This window comes from Barbus barbus (assembly GCF_936440315.1).
Source record: "Barbus barbus genome assembly, chromosome: 40".
Classification (NCBI taxonomy): Eukaryota; Metazoa; Chordata; class Actinopteri; order Cypriniformes; family Cyprinidae; genus Barbus; species Barbus barbus.
The window spans coordinates 20,998,154-21,016,397 of record NC_136718.1 but is presented as its reverse complement, the minus strand read 5'-3'; the positions used below and the strand labels follow the sequence as shown (position 1 = coordinate 21,016,397).

The 18,244-nt window shown below is 35.3% G+C and overlaps 1 protein-coding gene across 1 annotated transcript; it reads right to left on the bottom strand.

Annotated features, from left to right (window-relative positions):
• Positions 1-5,024: 5,024 nt before the first annotated feature.
• LOC306859616 (homeobox protein Hox-C13a-like) lies at positions 5,025-7,848 on the bottom strand (the record flags this gene model as incomplete). Its single annotated transcript, XM_079400732.1, has 2 exons — positions 5,025-5,281; positions 7,185-7,848. 2 exons carry the CDS (start codon positions 7,846-7,848, stop codon positions 5,025-5,027), a joined length of 921 nt encoding a protein of 306 aa, XP_079256858.1.
• Between the last annotated feature and the right edge of the window lie 10,396 nt (positions 7,849-18,244).

Here is an 18,244-nt window from a genome sequence, read left to right as displayed (position 1 = left end):
CGTCCTCCAAGGCCAATTTCTTAAAGGCAAGAAACGTGCAATAAATGTGAATTAAATGCAAAATTCCAGTTCTCGAATACTTGAACTCAATTTAAAGAAAGGAAAGTTTGATGATAGTTGGATATCGCAACAGACATTAAAAACTAATAATAGCACACAATAATAGTAAATTTAAATAATGACTATTTAATTCAATCGCAATTTTACATAGAAACGTATAGAGAAATAAACACGCGACTGCTACGAAGCTTCCAGAAAAAAGTGTGTGGACAAACAAATGTAAGTTCTTGTTAGCACTGTTGCATAATAATGAGCTTTACTACAATTCCGTTTGCTTAAACTTTTACAACAATTAAGTTTGCTTAAATTAAGTCGATATAAATTGAGTGTAAAAAAAAAAAGACAACGGTAAAGTCATTAAACAAATTAATATTTGCGAAACACTTAGCATACGGCGTTTGAAAGTTGAAAACCTGAACTCAGTTTTTGCCTTTTTGTTTATTTATTTATTATTTTATTTTCAGGGACTATGCAATTTTATACTTTAACTTGGGAATATTAGAAGTTACAAAATAGAGAGAGAAAAGAAAAACATTTAAGAAACGACAAACCTGGGACATATTTTAAGAGATGCATTTACAATATCTATATATCATATTATATAGCAATAGCATATATATATAAAATAATACATATATATTATATACAGATGGGAATTCAATCAGTAGGCTATATTTCAATGAACAACCCATCCTAACTATTCAATTCAACGTGTGCCGGGATTCTTACATGAACACTAGCAAATTATTAAAATATATAGCCTACTTTAAGATTACATAGCCTATTGGTAGTTTATTAGTTACCTTCATCTTAGATTAAACACACATATCCTGTAAAAGGACGTGCACCAGACAAATTGTCTACATAAAGACCGGTGCAGAGCATGTGTCTTCGTGCTGAATCTACACTGCTCACTTCCTGATATTTCCACCATACGCCACCAGAGGTTATCAGCCCCCTTTCTCCTCAACTCTCCCCTCGCATTCCAGCTGGTCTGTTTCGAACCGGTGAATAAAAAAAAGCTACCGTGAGCTCGTGTGTTTGGCTGAACAGAACAGGCCTTTCGCATTAAACATCTATTATTTAAGCAGCACATTGATCGAAACCCTAAAGCGTTTATTTCTATATTTATTTTTCTCCGATTCCAGCATGAATAACTTAGAGAAACCCACCACCAGAAACTAACTTGCTTTAAAAATGCGTATACGTTTGCGTTTTATTTATTTTTAAAGGTATATGCACGTGTTTAAATCAATTTAAGTAATCTAAGAGAATATGTATAGGGCTTTTAAGTGCACCAGTTTTTTTTTTTTTTTGAGTTTACAATTGAATAAACTAATGCAGTGATAATGAGTTATAATTGTTACACGACAAAAAATTGAAAATTTACGTATTCGACTTCTATATTAAAATACCACCATTTGTCCCATGCAGAACCAGAAAGTAATATTAATAGCTAGTCAAAACAATAAAACTATTTCTATTATGTTAATACAAGTAAAATAGTGCGACACAAAACAAAACTATCAACACAGGTTTGAACTAAACTAATAATAAAAAAAGAATACTGTCTTTTAATCTAGTTAATCACTTGTATTCTGAATTTAGAAATCCAACAATTTAATTATTTCTATTTACATTTTTTTTTGCAGAGAGCAAAATATTATGAAATGTTTACATTATGCAATAAATGAACGAAGACAAGGGCATTGGAAAAATCCTAAATGGTGTTGTGTTTGTGTAGGTGGGGAAAAAAAAAAAAAAAAAACATTGCAAAGACGTTCTCTTTTCCCCGCATTGCTCATAATAGATCTATGCATATATTGAATAGGCCATGCGCCTAACCATACAGAAAATGTTGGCTTGACATAAGTGCATCAATAAAAGATCATTAAATGAATGCACACATTTATATATTAATAAATGATCTAAAACCCCAAGGCATTGTGCATATTCACTACAAAAAAAAAATTTAGCCATACCTTTTGACGTGACCATGGATGCATCTCTTGATATTTGGGAAGAAGTACCCATCTTTTCTCGGCGCGCCTATGGAAATAACACAAGATGCCATCTCTGTGAGCACTGTCTTTTGCAGACGTAAATGCATTATCTGCCTTCGTGGTCAATATAACCTACACCTCATGATGAGAGAATACAACCATTGGTCGTTTAAAACTTATACGGGCAAGGGTTCGCGGAAGAGAAAAAGCGGAGTGTTCAATGGTATGAGAAGTTAAACACACACACACACACACATACACACACACACACACACAAAACACGGGTGTACACAGTGTACATTTTCACAATGACAAGGATATTGGATTATCAGAGCATTTTCCTTTTTTTGTTTATTTATGGTATGCCATTAACTCTCGCCGTCTAGACAGGGAAATAACACCTTGTTTGCCTGAAAACAAACCACGGGTAGTGGTGTCCAGCCCCTCTGTTTATTATTCACAAGACTCTATGATGTCAAGGTCAAAGCGACTGCATAGTCATGGTCAAGGGTAACGCGAGATCACGTGACGGTAAAACAGAAGGCCTAACTATCAGTTAACATAAAATTTATCTCTCCTCAAAGTAACTAACTTCTGCACAACACTAGTTGACTGATGGCAAAAAGTTTGATCAGTAACCGGGTGTGTGCCTCATACTTGTTACTGAGGAATGTATACACACACACACACACACACACACACACACACACACACACACACATACATACATATGTATATATATATATATATATATATATATATATATATATATATATAGTGTGTGTGTGTGTGTGTGTGTGTGTAAAGAACAGCTGCGAAAAATATCTGACAAATCAGCAGTAGCCTTCAGTGTCAAAAATCAACAAGCCTGTTTTCTAGATCTTAGAAGTTTAACTCTTCTAAAAATCTGTTTAAAAACAAATATTTTTCGAGTTAAATCACGTCTGATGAATTCTCCTCTCTTAAGACTCATAAGAACTGTCCGGAACAACTTTAGCAAATAGTTATAACAGAAAGTTGACGGTATTTCATTAATTCGTTGAATGTAGCCTACACACTGCTATTAAACTTAAACTTAAGGCGTGTCATAAGAAAAAGTATTGAAAAGAATTTACACCATTAGTAGTGCTTCAAGCCCTTTCTTTTATTAAATAATATTGAAAAGTTCATAAGTTGATAAGAAAAAGGAAATCTTTAAGCATTAAATGAATAGTATGCTTCCGACCATACCTTCATGATTTAAGAAACGGGATAATCCTTGTGATCAAGTAGGAAACGGTGAAGATCATATTATATCTGAATGTTGCTGTGGTATATTCATAGCGACATTTAATTGAAAACTTTTAAACTCGCCTTTGTTTAAAAACACGACTTAATTTTTTGGTAAAATTACCTAAGAATGGAGCAGAATTTTAAATCTAAATGAACGATAACCAAGACTTAAATTATTTCTACTATGATTAAGTAAATAAACACTACGTGCCTAGATCACATGCAAGTGCATGCACTGCTTGAATTAGTAAGGCCTATACTGGAAGCCCGCTGCTTGAGCATTCTGGTTGAAATTATAGGCTACTCGGCGCTAAATTTGGGACTGCCAGCATTTAATAGAAAAATTAAATGTTATGTTAACTGACAATACTTTACCTTTTGTAGTTGGCAATATCATCTTGTCATGTCACTAATATGAAGGTTGTGTATATGTTTCAATAGCTGTACCCCGAGCACTAGTATTGATGAATAAAGTTAGTCTTTGCAATATGTACAGACATTCCGCCTATTGAAAAACCCTCACCCAAACGACACAAAAACATTTAATCTATTGTAAGAGCTCACTTGAAAACTTTATCAATTAGATAAAGATGGATTGACACATATGCATCTATCTATGAAGCGGCTATAAACGGCCCACCGCTGTCATTGATAATTGAAATGCATTGATTCACCACAAGTAGCACGTACTCAACAAATTCCATTGTCATTTTTATTTATGAAATATGTCTCAATTCAGTACTTTAGGAATTGAACACCACAATACAGTTCACATACTGCACGAAAAGAGATACAGACAAGTCGTGTGAACAGCTCCAATGCTTTACGATATATATATTTCCATATATAAAAACAAAGAGGTTGTGCATTAATGTTTAATACTAAATGATTTTTAAATGCTTACAATCATTCCAGTTGCATGGCAGAGTCATATCCTTCACTGCTAATAGGGACACATACAAATGATCTTGAAACATTCCTTTTTTACAGACCTGTCATACGCGAAATCTAAATTAAATAATAGAAGCATTAAACTGTACAGTTAACATTAGCAGCCTGGTTTACCCTCGGCATTAAAAAGCAATGTATCCCACAGCGAACCATAGCTTTTGAAGTCTCGCAGGCTCATTCTAGCAAAATCTTTGTAATTTCCACGAAAATCAAACGTCGGTTTATTCGTGATCCAGTTCAACATTTGCTACAGCCTTTCGAGTGTTTATACAAATCTTGATTCATCCAAAGTGTCCCACAGAATTATTATTTTTTTCTCTTCTCATACATGTTGAGCTCCTCGAGTGTTTTCTGCTGGCTGGTTGGCTTTGACGCACTCAAGAAGAGATGCAGAAGGGTCGGGTCTCCTTTTATTTTCAGATGCACGTAAACCATGTGTCTCTTTGATACTTGTGTAATTTTAAATATTCATTATTTATATATGTACATTCATAAAAAAGGACGAAGTTGAAATGTTTTCTTTTTTTTCTGTATTTTCACAGTTTTGTATCATATGCCCAAAAAAACCAAAGAGTGAGCGGTTATGGTATGTGTGCATGTTTTAAATTAAATAAAGTGAAAGAAGACAGGTATAGGCGTGAGGCTGCCTGGATGTTCTTCATTCATGATTTCTGAACAGAGGTAACGGGGAGTCTGGACAGAAGGATATAAGCTGGCGAAAAAAGTACGAAACATACATCAAGTATGCATATGATTATTAGTCTTGGATTTACTGACAAACTTCTTCTCCTTCACTCTGCGGTTCTGGAACCAAATAGTAACTTGGCGTTCTGAGAGGTTGGTTGTCGCAGAGATGCGTCGTCTCTTGTCTTTGGTGATAAACTTGCTTGCTGCATACTCTTTTTCCAGTTCCTTTAGTTGCATCTTGGTGTAGGGAACACGCTTTTTGCGCCCTCGACGATAACCGCTGACTTCTGGCTGCAACGGAACAACATCTAAAAAAAAAAAAAGGAAACATTATTATAACTTGTTTGTCCGGTGAGACACTGATAAAAGATGAAGAAAGTTTGGTTCAATTCAACACTTTGGGAAAACACCAAAAACAGTTGTCTATTAAATAAAGTAGCCTATTTAATTGTTGCGTCAAATTATTTAAATATCTGGAGGCAATACAATGAACGAAGAGGCAGTCGTGTTCCTTTTGTGGGTTACTTCATTTATTTAAACGCAAAATAATATAGTAATATTAAAATATTAAAATTACCTAATGATATATATCTACAGGTGGATGGGGGATATTTTTTCGGTCCATTCCACAATGCTAAGGCTATTAAGTGTTTTTTTCCCCTAGCATTGGAGTAGCCTAACAGAATAGGGTTTTAACCAGCACTGATACACAGACAACAATAAATCATTCTTGAGTAAAGTTTGGATGGATGGGGTTTGTGAAAAGACCAAATCATCCTCAATTTAAAGTCTTGCTAAAATGCCAAGATTGTGGGTAGCAATGACAAGTGTTTTTCAGTTATGACGCGGTGTACTGTTACGTAAAATCATGTGTACCTTAATTATTATGTATATTATAAAAGAGCACTAACGCCCAGCAACAATCTTTTTCCAAAATCAAAGTAAAGGTCAAATAAGGTGAAGGATATTAGGCTCCTCTGGCAGCTGAAGTATAGATACATTCAGGTGTGTTCTAGGATTTTCTCTGTCAATAAACTGGTAACATGTTTTCGACAGAGGTATGTCCACAGCCTTCTGTCAGCCACGAATTACTGTCTAACGGCCCCAAACACACTTGAAGAAACTGTAAAGAACTTGTTTGGGGCACAAAATCAGCACTACACGAATTTCATCAAAAGGACTGCATTAAACAAGCATATTTTGTTATATCCTTATTTGTGGCTATTCGTGGCTACCTGTGTATGTGACCTCTTCTGGGGGGAAGGGAGGGTTGCTAAACGGGTCAGGGGCGTGATGGTGGTGACAAGTATTCACTATAACCACTATAATGCGACAGTATATTTAGTTTAGATCTGAAATTACAGTGAACTATCAACAGAGCACTGGTAATTTTGATTTGCCACAGCTGAGTAAGAATACTGAATGGCTGAGTTGGTATTTGCATCATATGCAATATTTTTGCTCATTGCTAAAATCAATAACTTGACTACAGAACTTCAGCTGCTCTTAGGGGGAAAAAAATGAATGCTGCTCCATGGCATTCGCAAAATGTCCATAACAGATTGCGGGGCACCACTCCCGATTACTGCTGACAAAGAATTATGCGCGGTACAAATAAGGACCTTCTGTATTATCATACGGGAGGAGCAAAGGTAGACACTGTTGCCATACCCCAGATCCAAATTGCGTGACTTTCCTAGCTTTAGAATCCTGTGACTCAATAATATTTGAGTTAATATATGACTAACCTCTGTAACCAGATCCGTCACTCAAACATTGTACTATTTTATGTAAGAGGTTGTAAATAAAATGTATATTCTAGGCGAAAATTCTGTTCTAGACTCTAAACTCTGTCTTGCTGAAACTTGTTGAGTTTAGGATTCGCTCAAATTCTTGTTGTGGAAAGCCAATTGAACATTTACTGACTGTCACATGTCAAAAATGAATAGAACAAAACTGACACATTTGACAGGTTCCTGCAGACCTACTGGATGCGCAATCAAAATCCATTACGCAGAGTTATAAGTTGAAAGCTCTTATCAACTGATTACTTTTCGCGAAGAATACATAACACATTTCATTAAGGCGAATGCTTTGCACGTTCAGTTTACAATTGGGTAAAATATGTCCTATCATAACAGGTCGTATCATCCCTGTAAAACATATGCACTTTTCATACTTTCATGGTTTCACAACTATACCAAGGCATACCTGGAAATGGAGATTTCCAAAGATGAGAAGACTGTGTTTGCTCCTTTGAACAGTACACCTGCCCATCCCAGCCATTCGACAGAGCCCAGTGTTGATAGCCCTCCATGGGGATCAATGCATCGTGACGTGGCTCAGGATGCGCACTAATACTGGGGACCACCGACATGTCTAGATATCCTGGAACCGCCTGGTACGAGCTGGCAAAACTCGGGTAGAAAGCAAACTCTTTTGCCCTGCTGGAGAGCTCCTCCGTGGGCAAGGCGCTGCTCGTCTCGGCATATTTTTCTGCGGGATGGTATGAACACGGTTTCTGCTGCAAGTTCACGTTGTGTGAGTGAGATAATCTGCAACCGTAGTAAGGGTTTCCAAAGGGGTAGCCGTAACTCAGAGAGGCGCTAGATGACGTCTGTGGAGCGGGGCACTGTCGCCCAGTTTCAGGGGAAGATATATCCGAGTACACGGATCCCTGGTGAGTCGCTATGGTGCCGGAATGCCGCCCCAGCGCGGGGTGTGAGATCAGTTCCCTGCAATGAGTCGCAGGGCAATTCCCGCTCAATCCTTCCATAATTTGGTTTTTATTCTGATTATTTTCATTCGGGCTTTTTTCATACACGTACATCAAGGTGTCCGCCCAGCGTGGATGCAGGACCAGCGAAGTCGTCATATCACGGGCTGCCGATGCTTTTTAAAAGTCGCCTACTCCAAGACTGATACCTCATTTCCAACTACATTTTACACACGCGCATGCGCACGACTACATCCCTGTGTCCAGTTCATTAAAGCGCAGGCACGTGATATGCTAACTATCCCAAAGAGACTGGGTTGTGGGTGGGAAGAATAATCCCTTTAAACAACTACTGGCTCAAGTTTCACGCCTGGCTTCTAAGGTTTTCGGTGCCCAGGCATTGGCTAAGAGAGTTGGAGATAGCTGTTCTTAAAGGGGAAGGCTTCAAGCTAAGGGGAAAAAAACATCCTCAACATTTCGGCCGACAAATGTCTGGACACTTAGCAGTATGCACTTTTTTTATTTAACCTTCATTGTCTACAATCTCAAACGTCGCATATGTGACAACATAAATACTTGCATATACACATATACAAAAGGAAACGTGCATAAACTCAAAGAGTTTCGCAGAATATGGGTAGCATAAGCAAATTATACATGATCGAAATCGTATGAATTCAGTTATTCTTCAGTTATTTTCGTCATCGTCAATAGCCTAAAGGAAAGGATTCACTTCCATTTGCATTTGAGGGGAAAATACTTGCGTTATTTAATATACGAATTAATTACTCTGCTGTAAATTAATTTTAGAAACAAAATAAAACCCAAATCAAAAACAAAAAAATGAATAAAATATATGCTACCTAATATAATATAATATAATTTGCGAATAAAAATGCAAAAAAAACACTACAAACAGAATAAAAATACTCTACACAGGACAAAAAAGCATTAGTGTGCTCTGTCATGGTATTTCATGTACCATTTTAATTATAAAACTAATGGCGTGTGATCATGACTCATTTGTCAATTGCTTTTCATCGATATGTATGTTTCTGTCTCACTGTTATAAAATGATTTGCCTCATATTCAGTTACACAACTGCAGTTTTAAGAGTTGTTTTAATTATTATTTCCCATGTACCCTCCAACGTTTAGGACCGCGTGCTAATGTGTATGTTTAGTTTGAGATCAAACAAAGCAATGACAATAAGCAAAATATACAGCTGAAATATTTGAAATGTTTAGTATGGATACATTTTTACATTCTTAATTAACATCTTTCCCTCCCACTGACTTGTCCAAAATGTCCAATGTCAGGATTACACAATACACATCCAAAAATATTTGTAGTTTTTCCAGGTGTGGTAGTTGTTTATTATTTTATGCTGCATTTTTATTCATTTTTGAAACCTAGAATGTAAAATACAACAATATTTAATCAGGTCCAGCTAGTGCAATGGCAAGAAAAAAAGCATAGGCACAGGATCAGATTTTCTTCCGGTCTGATGTTGCACATTTACAATGCAACGTTTCATGAGGAATGAATAAGAGAGTCCCATACCCTGTTAAAACATTCCTCTGTTATTAGTTTCAATTGTGTAGCGACTAGACAGACAGAGACGGTCTTTGAGTACTACAGATAATCTGAACACTTTTTACCATTTAGGCAATGTTTTTTTTTTTTTTGTTTTTGCGTTAGTTATAATGTTGATGAGTTCATTGATTACTCCTGTTTGCAAAGTTAAATCCATCGTTGTCTTCACAGACTGAAGAATGGACAAATCTTACAAAGGGCAGCTGCATGGAAGTCCAAGGTCAAGGTAAAAAACGCAGACAAACAGGGTCGTAATCAGAGTCTAGACAGACAAGAATGAACTTCACACTCGTATGCATGCAAACTCGCTGTAGTTTGAAAGGCTTTGGAGATACAACTTGAGAAAACGGAAAAGAAAACGGCAAACGACGATCCAAGTATAGTCCCCAAAGTAATTTCTACTTTTTAAAGTGCACCGGCAACTGTTAAACTAGGAAGACAAATAAGACTAACAATGCAGAAATCCCCTTCCGGTGAATCTGCTTTCTTCCTCTCGTATTTCTGTGAAGTGTTCCTCTGTATGACATGTTAATTATGGAGCTTCTAGCTTACTCGTCTGACTTATATTATCAAGATTTGTAGACATTAATTAAATGAGCTACTGTACTAGAACTACGTTTGTCACAAAACAGAAAAAAATGTTGTATTGTACAATATGATGTACAATATTTCTTTACATTTTCTTCCTCAAACTAGCAAATTATTGATGTGAAAATAAAATTGTAAAGTAAGCCGCAGGCCAAACAGTTTTGGTCGAACATGTTACCTTATTGCCGTATTTAAATGTAAGGCAGAACTTGCAGTAGCTTATGCAGTAAACTAGTAAATTTACCCTGGATGATCATTTTCAAAAGCTCACTTTGATTAATTTTTCATGAATTGCATACAACAACTTCAAAAGTTGATTTTTAACAATGAAATAGGGAACGATCACTGTTAAACAGCAGTTATAACAAGTACAACACATCTTATTATTATAATAAAACAAAATCCCAAGTGATATGAAAAGTAGCTTAAATCTCTTCGCCAATGCAAATACATTTCTATCATTTAAATAATGTTTTATTCAAGATCGCACTCCACACGCAGCAAGGTTGTGCTCATGTTATTGCTTCATGTACAAGTTGAAAATATTTATTCAAAAGACACGCAAGAATCTGTTTGAATAAAGTAAGTTTGAATGTGTATATTCATAAACAATTTGAAATGGCGTTAGTTTAAAAGGCTCTGTAGACTATATCTGCTATTCCTGTCTGTTATTAGTCTGAAATATGCATTTTAAAGCTTCTGTTGTTTACACTTGGGTACTTTTCAATTAAATTAATTGCATCTCCTCTCTAACACCGTAAAATAATAATACTGCGTACGTGTAATCTCAGGCTTTGCACTTCACTAGCCTGTGTTTGGAAATGCATTTCCATGCAACAGTTCAAATTACACCCTCTTAACTAAAATACATGTACATTTTCGACATTTTACATTGTGAAACTACATTACAGTTCCGTATTAGCATTTCAAATCAGTGAGCAATGTTTGAAAAACAGCAAGAGCGCTAAAATGGGACTCTCAACACACTGCGCCTTTAAAATTATGACCACAGTGTCAAACTGGACGAGGATCTTGTGAGTGTCTCTGTGTCTGAGTCAGTCTGTCTCTATGTGAACGTACGCATGTGATTGGTTATGCGAGAAAGCGCTTTTTCCCCTTGAATTTCTTTGTTTAAATCACAAAACACATTATTTCACATGTCAAACGATTTATTTCAAATATTGCAAACGTACATTTATTTCAATAGCACTGATGAACAAGACAAAAAAATAAAAAATTCGCTGAATATACATAAGAGATCTAGCAAACACAAGTCTGGTCCATACGTTTCGTGTACATAGAAATGCACGTCTATGTGTGTTTCAGTCCAGGTTGCAAACAGAGCTCTCTATAGGCATAGTCTCTGGCTTTGATGTTTAACTTTTCTGTTGCAAAGAATCACAGGTGCACAACTAAATATCAATCTCCATGCCCTTCATTCACAATTAAATTACTGCTGTTGTGGAATGCACATTGAATTATCAACTTCTTAATCACAGTCCCAAAACTAGAAATCGGAACTTTTTCCGAAAACTGACTTTTTAGTCCCAGTTTAACAAATTGACAAGGAGTGATGTTTTGAAAAAACATAACAAAATATCAATTACAAATGCTATAGAGGCTTAAAGAGAATAAAAAGTGTAAGAAAAGCATTGCCTGGGCTGTTACAATTTGAGATTTCTATAGATAAAAAGGACGAACCAATTGCGTAGTTCAACCATCCTCGACGTCATCACACGTAAAAGCGACAATAATTTACAAAAATTAAACATTGTCGGTAACGTGACAAATTCGTCTAATGTCAAACCATATCTAATGGTAAAAAGCAACAGATTTATTTAAATATTTCTATTTTATGTTATTTTTCACAACAAAACTTTAGTCTGTTGTCATTGCTCTGCTATTACGCACTAAACCTACAATACCAACCTACCAGCTACTACAGGCATACTGAGTAAAGATAGATAGCCTACCTGTCGCTGTCTGCACATCTTTCTGTCACATTGAGCCCAAATTATCATTCAGACTTATACATTCATTTATGCATGTGCACATTTGACAGAAAACAAATGAATGGAATTTATTCCCCAGCAAATAACTACATCTTTAACCCTGCCTCATGCAAAAAACATTTACAGTATGCACAAACGTTCAAATAAACGTTTTTTGCTTAATTTTCTGATATGAAAACAAGTAAAATACATTTTAGGCTCTTATAAAGCACATATTTGAGTTGATCCATATACCCATTAATTTATTTATAGAATAAAACAAGAGTTATACAGTTTTGCTCGTCCGTGTTAAAGTCAAGGAAATCTGTCATTCAGAGATTTGGGAGCTGGATTGTTGTGGCTGAGCGTCTTACGTTGTCATGGAGTGGGGAAATATCAATTGCAATATCGGTTAAATCTCGCTAGCCTGGGCGCTATTAAAAGGTGGCTTCTATTCTGGTTTCCACTGCTCAGAGACCATTTGAATATTCACGTTCAATAGTTTAGTCAGTCAAAAAAATACTTTATGACATCGCAAATTAGATTCATTCTCACGATATTCTTTAAAGACTGTTTATACCCAAACTGCTTATTTTCCACCTTAATTTAATTCTTTATTAAGAATTGTCTAATTGCTAAGATGTGCGTTAAATGTACGTACACCGCTCTATTACAAAACCTAGTTTACAGGTACAACTTTATGCAAATAAAGACAACCAAGCAGTTTTTTGTTGTTGTTATTAATTACCCAAGTAAGAGTAGTATATTGCATTTTGAACGAAAAAAAAAAGTTATTCAAAAAACTTAAACGCAACCTGCTCTGTGCCTCATCCAAAAGAAAAAAAAAAAAAAAAAGGAAAGTGCTCCAGGCGTTTTAAAGCTAGCCTACACCTTGCCTCAGCATGAACATTCATGCGGGGCTGCTGCAGGCCTTGTTCAGTGAATTGATTATCCTATGACAAAAATTTACATCTTGCAGAGTACCGTGCCAAAGTTTATGAATATGTATCATTATGTCGCTGCAGTGGCACAGTGCTACTATACTATGCCCTTGTACCAACATGATTCAATTAAAATTTAAGCCAAGAAAACAACAGTAGCTAAATGAGTAATACGACTAACCAGTCTTCCAAACTAAACATATCAATCTCTGTTTCGTCATGACCTTCCTTCTCCTTCCAGAACGCTATACCGTCCCTTATAGAGAAGAAACAAATCCGTATTAAATCTCGCATTTGTCAGCAGAATGGCTAGGCCTGCGTCTATTCAGTCTCGGTGCAATGCGGTATAAATCTGTGGCTGATATGAAGAACATGTGAGCAATATGATCATTAAAATCTGCGGTCAGGCAGAGTAGGCTATACAGCAAGAAATGGGAAGCATCATTGCGTTTCTAATAATGATTCACGGACCGGGATGTTCATTTTTAACACAGAAACCCGACTGTACCTGCGTAGAACTCTTTGTTAGTTGTATATCACCTGCTTTGCAATTATCACAAGCAATGGTTACACTGAAGCGAGAAAGGAAAATATTACAAAACCAGAAACAAACCACGAAAAACTGATTATGGACACTGTGGACCCACGTTTTGTTTTGCCCGTCCATTTATGATGACTTGTTTAAAGTCTGTGTAGTAAAATTAGATAACATTAAAATTCAAAAGCACCTGACAAAGAATCTCATGCAATATAACAATCCGTCCTTGATTTTCTGCATCACTCGTTTATTTTTCCTCGTTAAGGCCTTAGATTCAGAGGGCTGCTTTACAATGACAGCCAAAGGTCCGTTTGTCACATCTTCTATACAGACAAAATGTCTCCCCCACTTTCAGACACGTCTCGTCGGAAGTCCAAGTTCAAGTTAAAGGAGGCGGTCAGTTCCTCTGCAGACATGTTAATTGCGACAGCAAGGCTCTAAGTGCAGCTTTCTCGGTTTCTGACATCCTTTCTTTTCAAATAGTCAAATAATAGTCAAATAAAGTTTTCGTATTTCCTCCATATATAACGGAATATACCGTTGAGATCTCAGAATTCATGTACCAGCAGTGGAATTTGAAAATGAACCATAATCTGTAAATACTGGTGAGCTGGAATATTTTGGACCAATCTCATTGTATTTTTATGTATAAGCTCTTGTTTTACGTGAAATTGTTCAAGTTTCAAACCTAGCAATTCTGGATTATTTCAGAATCTTTACATATTGAAGAAAGAAAAAAGCAGAAGCAAAACATTACAGCAACCAGCAGATAACAATTTACTTCAAGTCATTTCTATTGTATTATACTGTAGAAAACAGCCACATATACACAGCATATCACATGCATCACACATGATCTGGAATGATAAGCAAAAAACATAGGCCTTTGTGTCATGGCTCGTTGTGTTTTTTTTTACAAGAAACATAAGTTTAGGCTTCTAAAAAGCAACACATAGGCTATCTTGAGTTTGTTTTAACAAAGGACCAAAACGAGTCAACTTTTAAAGACGAATAAGGGATGCCACCATCGTCTTTTCAACAACATGCAACAATTATTTAATTAGAACAGCAGCGAGTTGACGTTTAACAATGTTTTTTTTCCGTAGCAACAGCTACAAACAGCAAAACTAGAACTTACATCCACAATAACTTGCTACTATTAACAGCACTTATTTTTTTTTTATTTCACAAGGCGTTCAGTCGTCACTGGAAAAAAATATCCTCGGATAATCATTTCTTATCTACAAAACTCTATCAAATTATAACTTCTTTATAATTATATAAAATAAGTACACGAAGATAAGAAACCCAGTGTAAAAACAGATTCTGATTAAACGCTGATTTGATATTTATCTATGGGCAGTTTACACTTCTGAAAAATCTGGCATCTAATAGCATGCTATTATGTCGACAAGCTAGTGTACGTACGTTTTCATACAACTTTTCTCTCCTAATTTACAAACTTACAGAAATTCAACAAATAAGTAATATCCTTTTAGAAGTTACATAAGATATGCACGTTTTCCAATACAAAATAATTTACACCGATCATCAATTGCTAAATTATAATGTTGGTTCTTAACAATTACAAAAGGTGCAAACAATGGTATTAAATAAATGAGCAGATAATGCAGAAAAACTAAAGTAATGTGCAGGATTTAGAGGATTTTGCTTAAGAACAGTGGGCAGCTTCACTCCTCAGGACAAAACCACCATGACCAAACCTACAAACAGTCATTGATCATCGAGGAAACTACACATCAAAATCGAAACCCAGGGAATGTGTGTAAATTCAGATATTATTGTTATTATATGTGGAGTAAATATCTAGTGTGTAAAAATCTCTTAATGAGCGCAGTTTTAAGTAAAATATGATCTCTATTTATTAATATTTTTTATTATAAAGGTTTGCAGATTCTGCATATGGCATGTAAACTTGGGCACTTAATTTTGTGTGTGCGTGCGTGTATGAAAACACAAAAACTGACATGCAAAGAGCCGAAGTGGAATGTAAGTACTAAATAATGTGCAAAAAAGCATGAGAACAACAAATCTGCAAATGTGACGGCATATTCTGACAGTCTGCTGGAAATCTCTGGAAAAGCACGACGACCAGGCTGCAGTAGCCTAATAAGCTATTTTTCAACTACATCCCAGAATCATAACGACACATTTCGGCGTGCCCAGCAGAAATGAAGAGTGGTGGTCATTCTAGCCTATGCTTACCATCAGTTTATCACACTGGACAAAATTACTATCTAATCTTCAATGGTATCATTTTAGCTATTCTCTGACACGCACTTTTAAACTAAACGCAATGTTATGTTCCTTCCCTTTATTTTACACCGTTCTAATCGTTAGGACAAGAAATTGTTGTATACAACAACAACAACAACAACAACAACGTTGTATATCCACAAACGCTGGGTGTTCACAAAACATTTTATATAAAGTTGCAAACTACATCACAAATCCAATCTACTCAGACCTAAAGCACCTAAGAACATGTTCATATCTGAATTCAGTACAGATTATCTATCCTATATTTTGTTAAATTTTTGTAAAAGTACATTTTAGCTAACGGAACGAAACAGGACGGTTTGTTATTGTTATTCACCGCTGTAACGGATAGATATCCAATTGAATAGTCCTTCGAATTAGAATTTAAGATATGTATCTTAGGAAAAAATAATTGACAAATTGCTTCTGAAATCACCCGAAAAAAGTTGTTTTAACCTCTATGGAAAGCTTTACAATTATGCATCTCTCTGCATTTTACATCGATTAACAATACATATATGATGAAGGTCAAGGTTGCACAAGTTTTGCCCATGCAGACTTCAATTACTACAAAAGCTTCGTTGAGCATTTGATTTTGACTTTAAATTATCTTCAGCATATCCTACTTAATTTACTAAATTTGTACTCAAAAGAGCGATTCTGAACTTGTTAGAAGCTGTACATCGACTGTTTTCTCAAAATCTAAAACTATAAACGATATCATTTATACTAGAGCAGGAAGTCTAAAAATACATTTTTCTAAAATTAAGCTCTTTGGACACCTATCCAAGTTGGTGTACAGAATGAATATAAAGTTAAAATCGCACCAGACCACTGCAATATACTAAATTTTAAACTATAAGACAGAAATAGGCATAAATCCGTATGTGCAACACTAGTGTCCTATACGCACTTCAAGGAGAAATTACGCATTTTTAAAAAGTGCGTTTAAAAAATATATATTATTACAGATACCATCTAATACGTTGACATGAAATTAATAGATTCGGATATAAATATCGATAAGTTCTTAATTCATATTCGGCTGGACAGGGACAACAAGTAAAGTTCAAGTTCAAAGTCTTTCACAGCAGACAGCCAAGGAGAACGTGCAAGGAGACCCCTTCACCTCTTACAAAATAAATCACAGTATGAATGCACAACTTTTGCATTTAAGTTTTAAAACACGTTTCTATTTGCTATCTTTTTAAAAAAAGATTACACTCAAATAGTTCAGTAAATTTAAATTCTATTTATATCTAGAAAAACATTAAAATACGTGTTTGTAATATGCTATTTTCAAAACATACACAGGCTGATAATTGATTTCTATTAACGTTATATATATATATATATATATATATATATATATATATATATATATATATATATATATATATATATAGGTTTTATATTATAGCCTACCCACATGGTCACGTTCAGAGGTGCATTTGACAAATTTCGTCACCGTCCGTCTTGATCCAAACATCAACTTGGACCCTTTCTAAGTTTGATTATACCCGTAATACCGGATGTGTTATTTTTGGCCCATGCTACTTAAAATTGCAGCTTCACAAACCTTGTACAGTGAACTTAAAACAGTAAGTGATACTCATCACCTCTTCGGTTTAACAACATTTTATCATTCAAAACTCAGTGTTTAAGTGTTCCCCATTTTCTCATTTACAACCAATATTTTGAAATATTATAGACTTGTAAAAACATATCTCAATAAAAAGTGCATTTTCCTAACATTTCTTTTGTTTCCTAACATTAGATTGCATTTCAGCATAAAGAGACCAGAATAATATGGCAGTTACCGTTCAAAACTTTATTATACTTTAGTGATAATCTGGGGAGCCACGAACGTGAAATATCTTGGATCAGTTCGACTAACTGCTCAGAATAACACGTGAATTGGAAATACAATTAATTATAAACAGTAAAAGGTTTTTTGATTCCATTATCTTGCTGAACAAAATTATTATGTTCATTCATAGTTCCTCTATACAGTCTTCTGTAAGGACTTATCAAAACTTGCATCCACGCTCAAAAATGTTTCTTAAATATTTCCGCAAAACAAAAATTCGCATTCGCAAATAAGAATCCGTTTCAAATACTTTAAATAATGGAACCTAATCACATGGATGGATAAACCTACCGTGACATTGCTCAGTTTGGAGCTATACAAAGGCGTGGACCGGTCATCAGATAAAGCCATTCTACCCTGAGTTCCAAATAAACATTTTAACTGTTAAATGTGTGTGCCTCCAGTCCTCCGATTGGTTTTATTGATTTAATTGGTATGTTTAAAGACCTATTCTTGTTTGGATAAAAGTTGTTTTTCTCAGTCAAGCCGTCTATAAATGCAAAGTAAATACAAACCAAATGTAATTTGAAATTAAAGCTTTTTTTATTAACATATCCAGAGTGGTTAAGGGGCATTGAAAAACCGCATTTTGCAACATTTCATCCTGCGTGGGATTTTATGAAGAGCCCTGCAGAAGAGAAGAGTTGTGATTTTAAATTCGTCTATATCAACGCAACGCGCGCTCAAGGTGCTTAATTAATCCTGTCCTTAATTAGATAATTAACGCATCTTGCTGCTGTAAAATAATGTG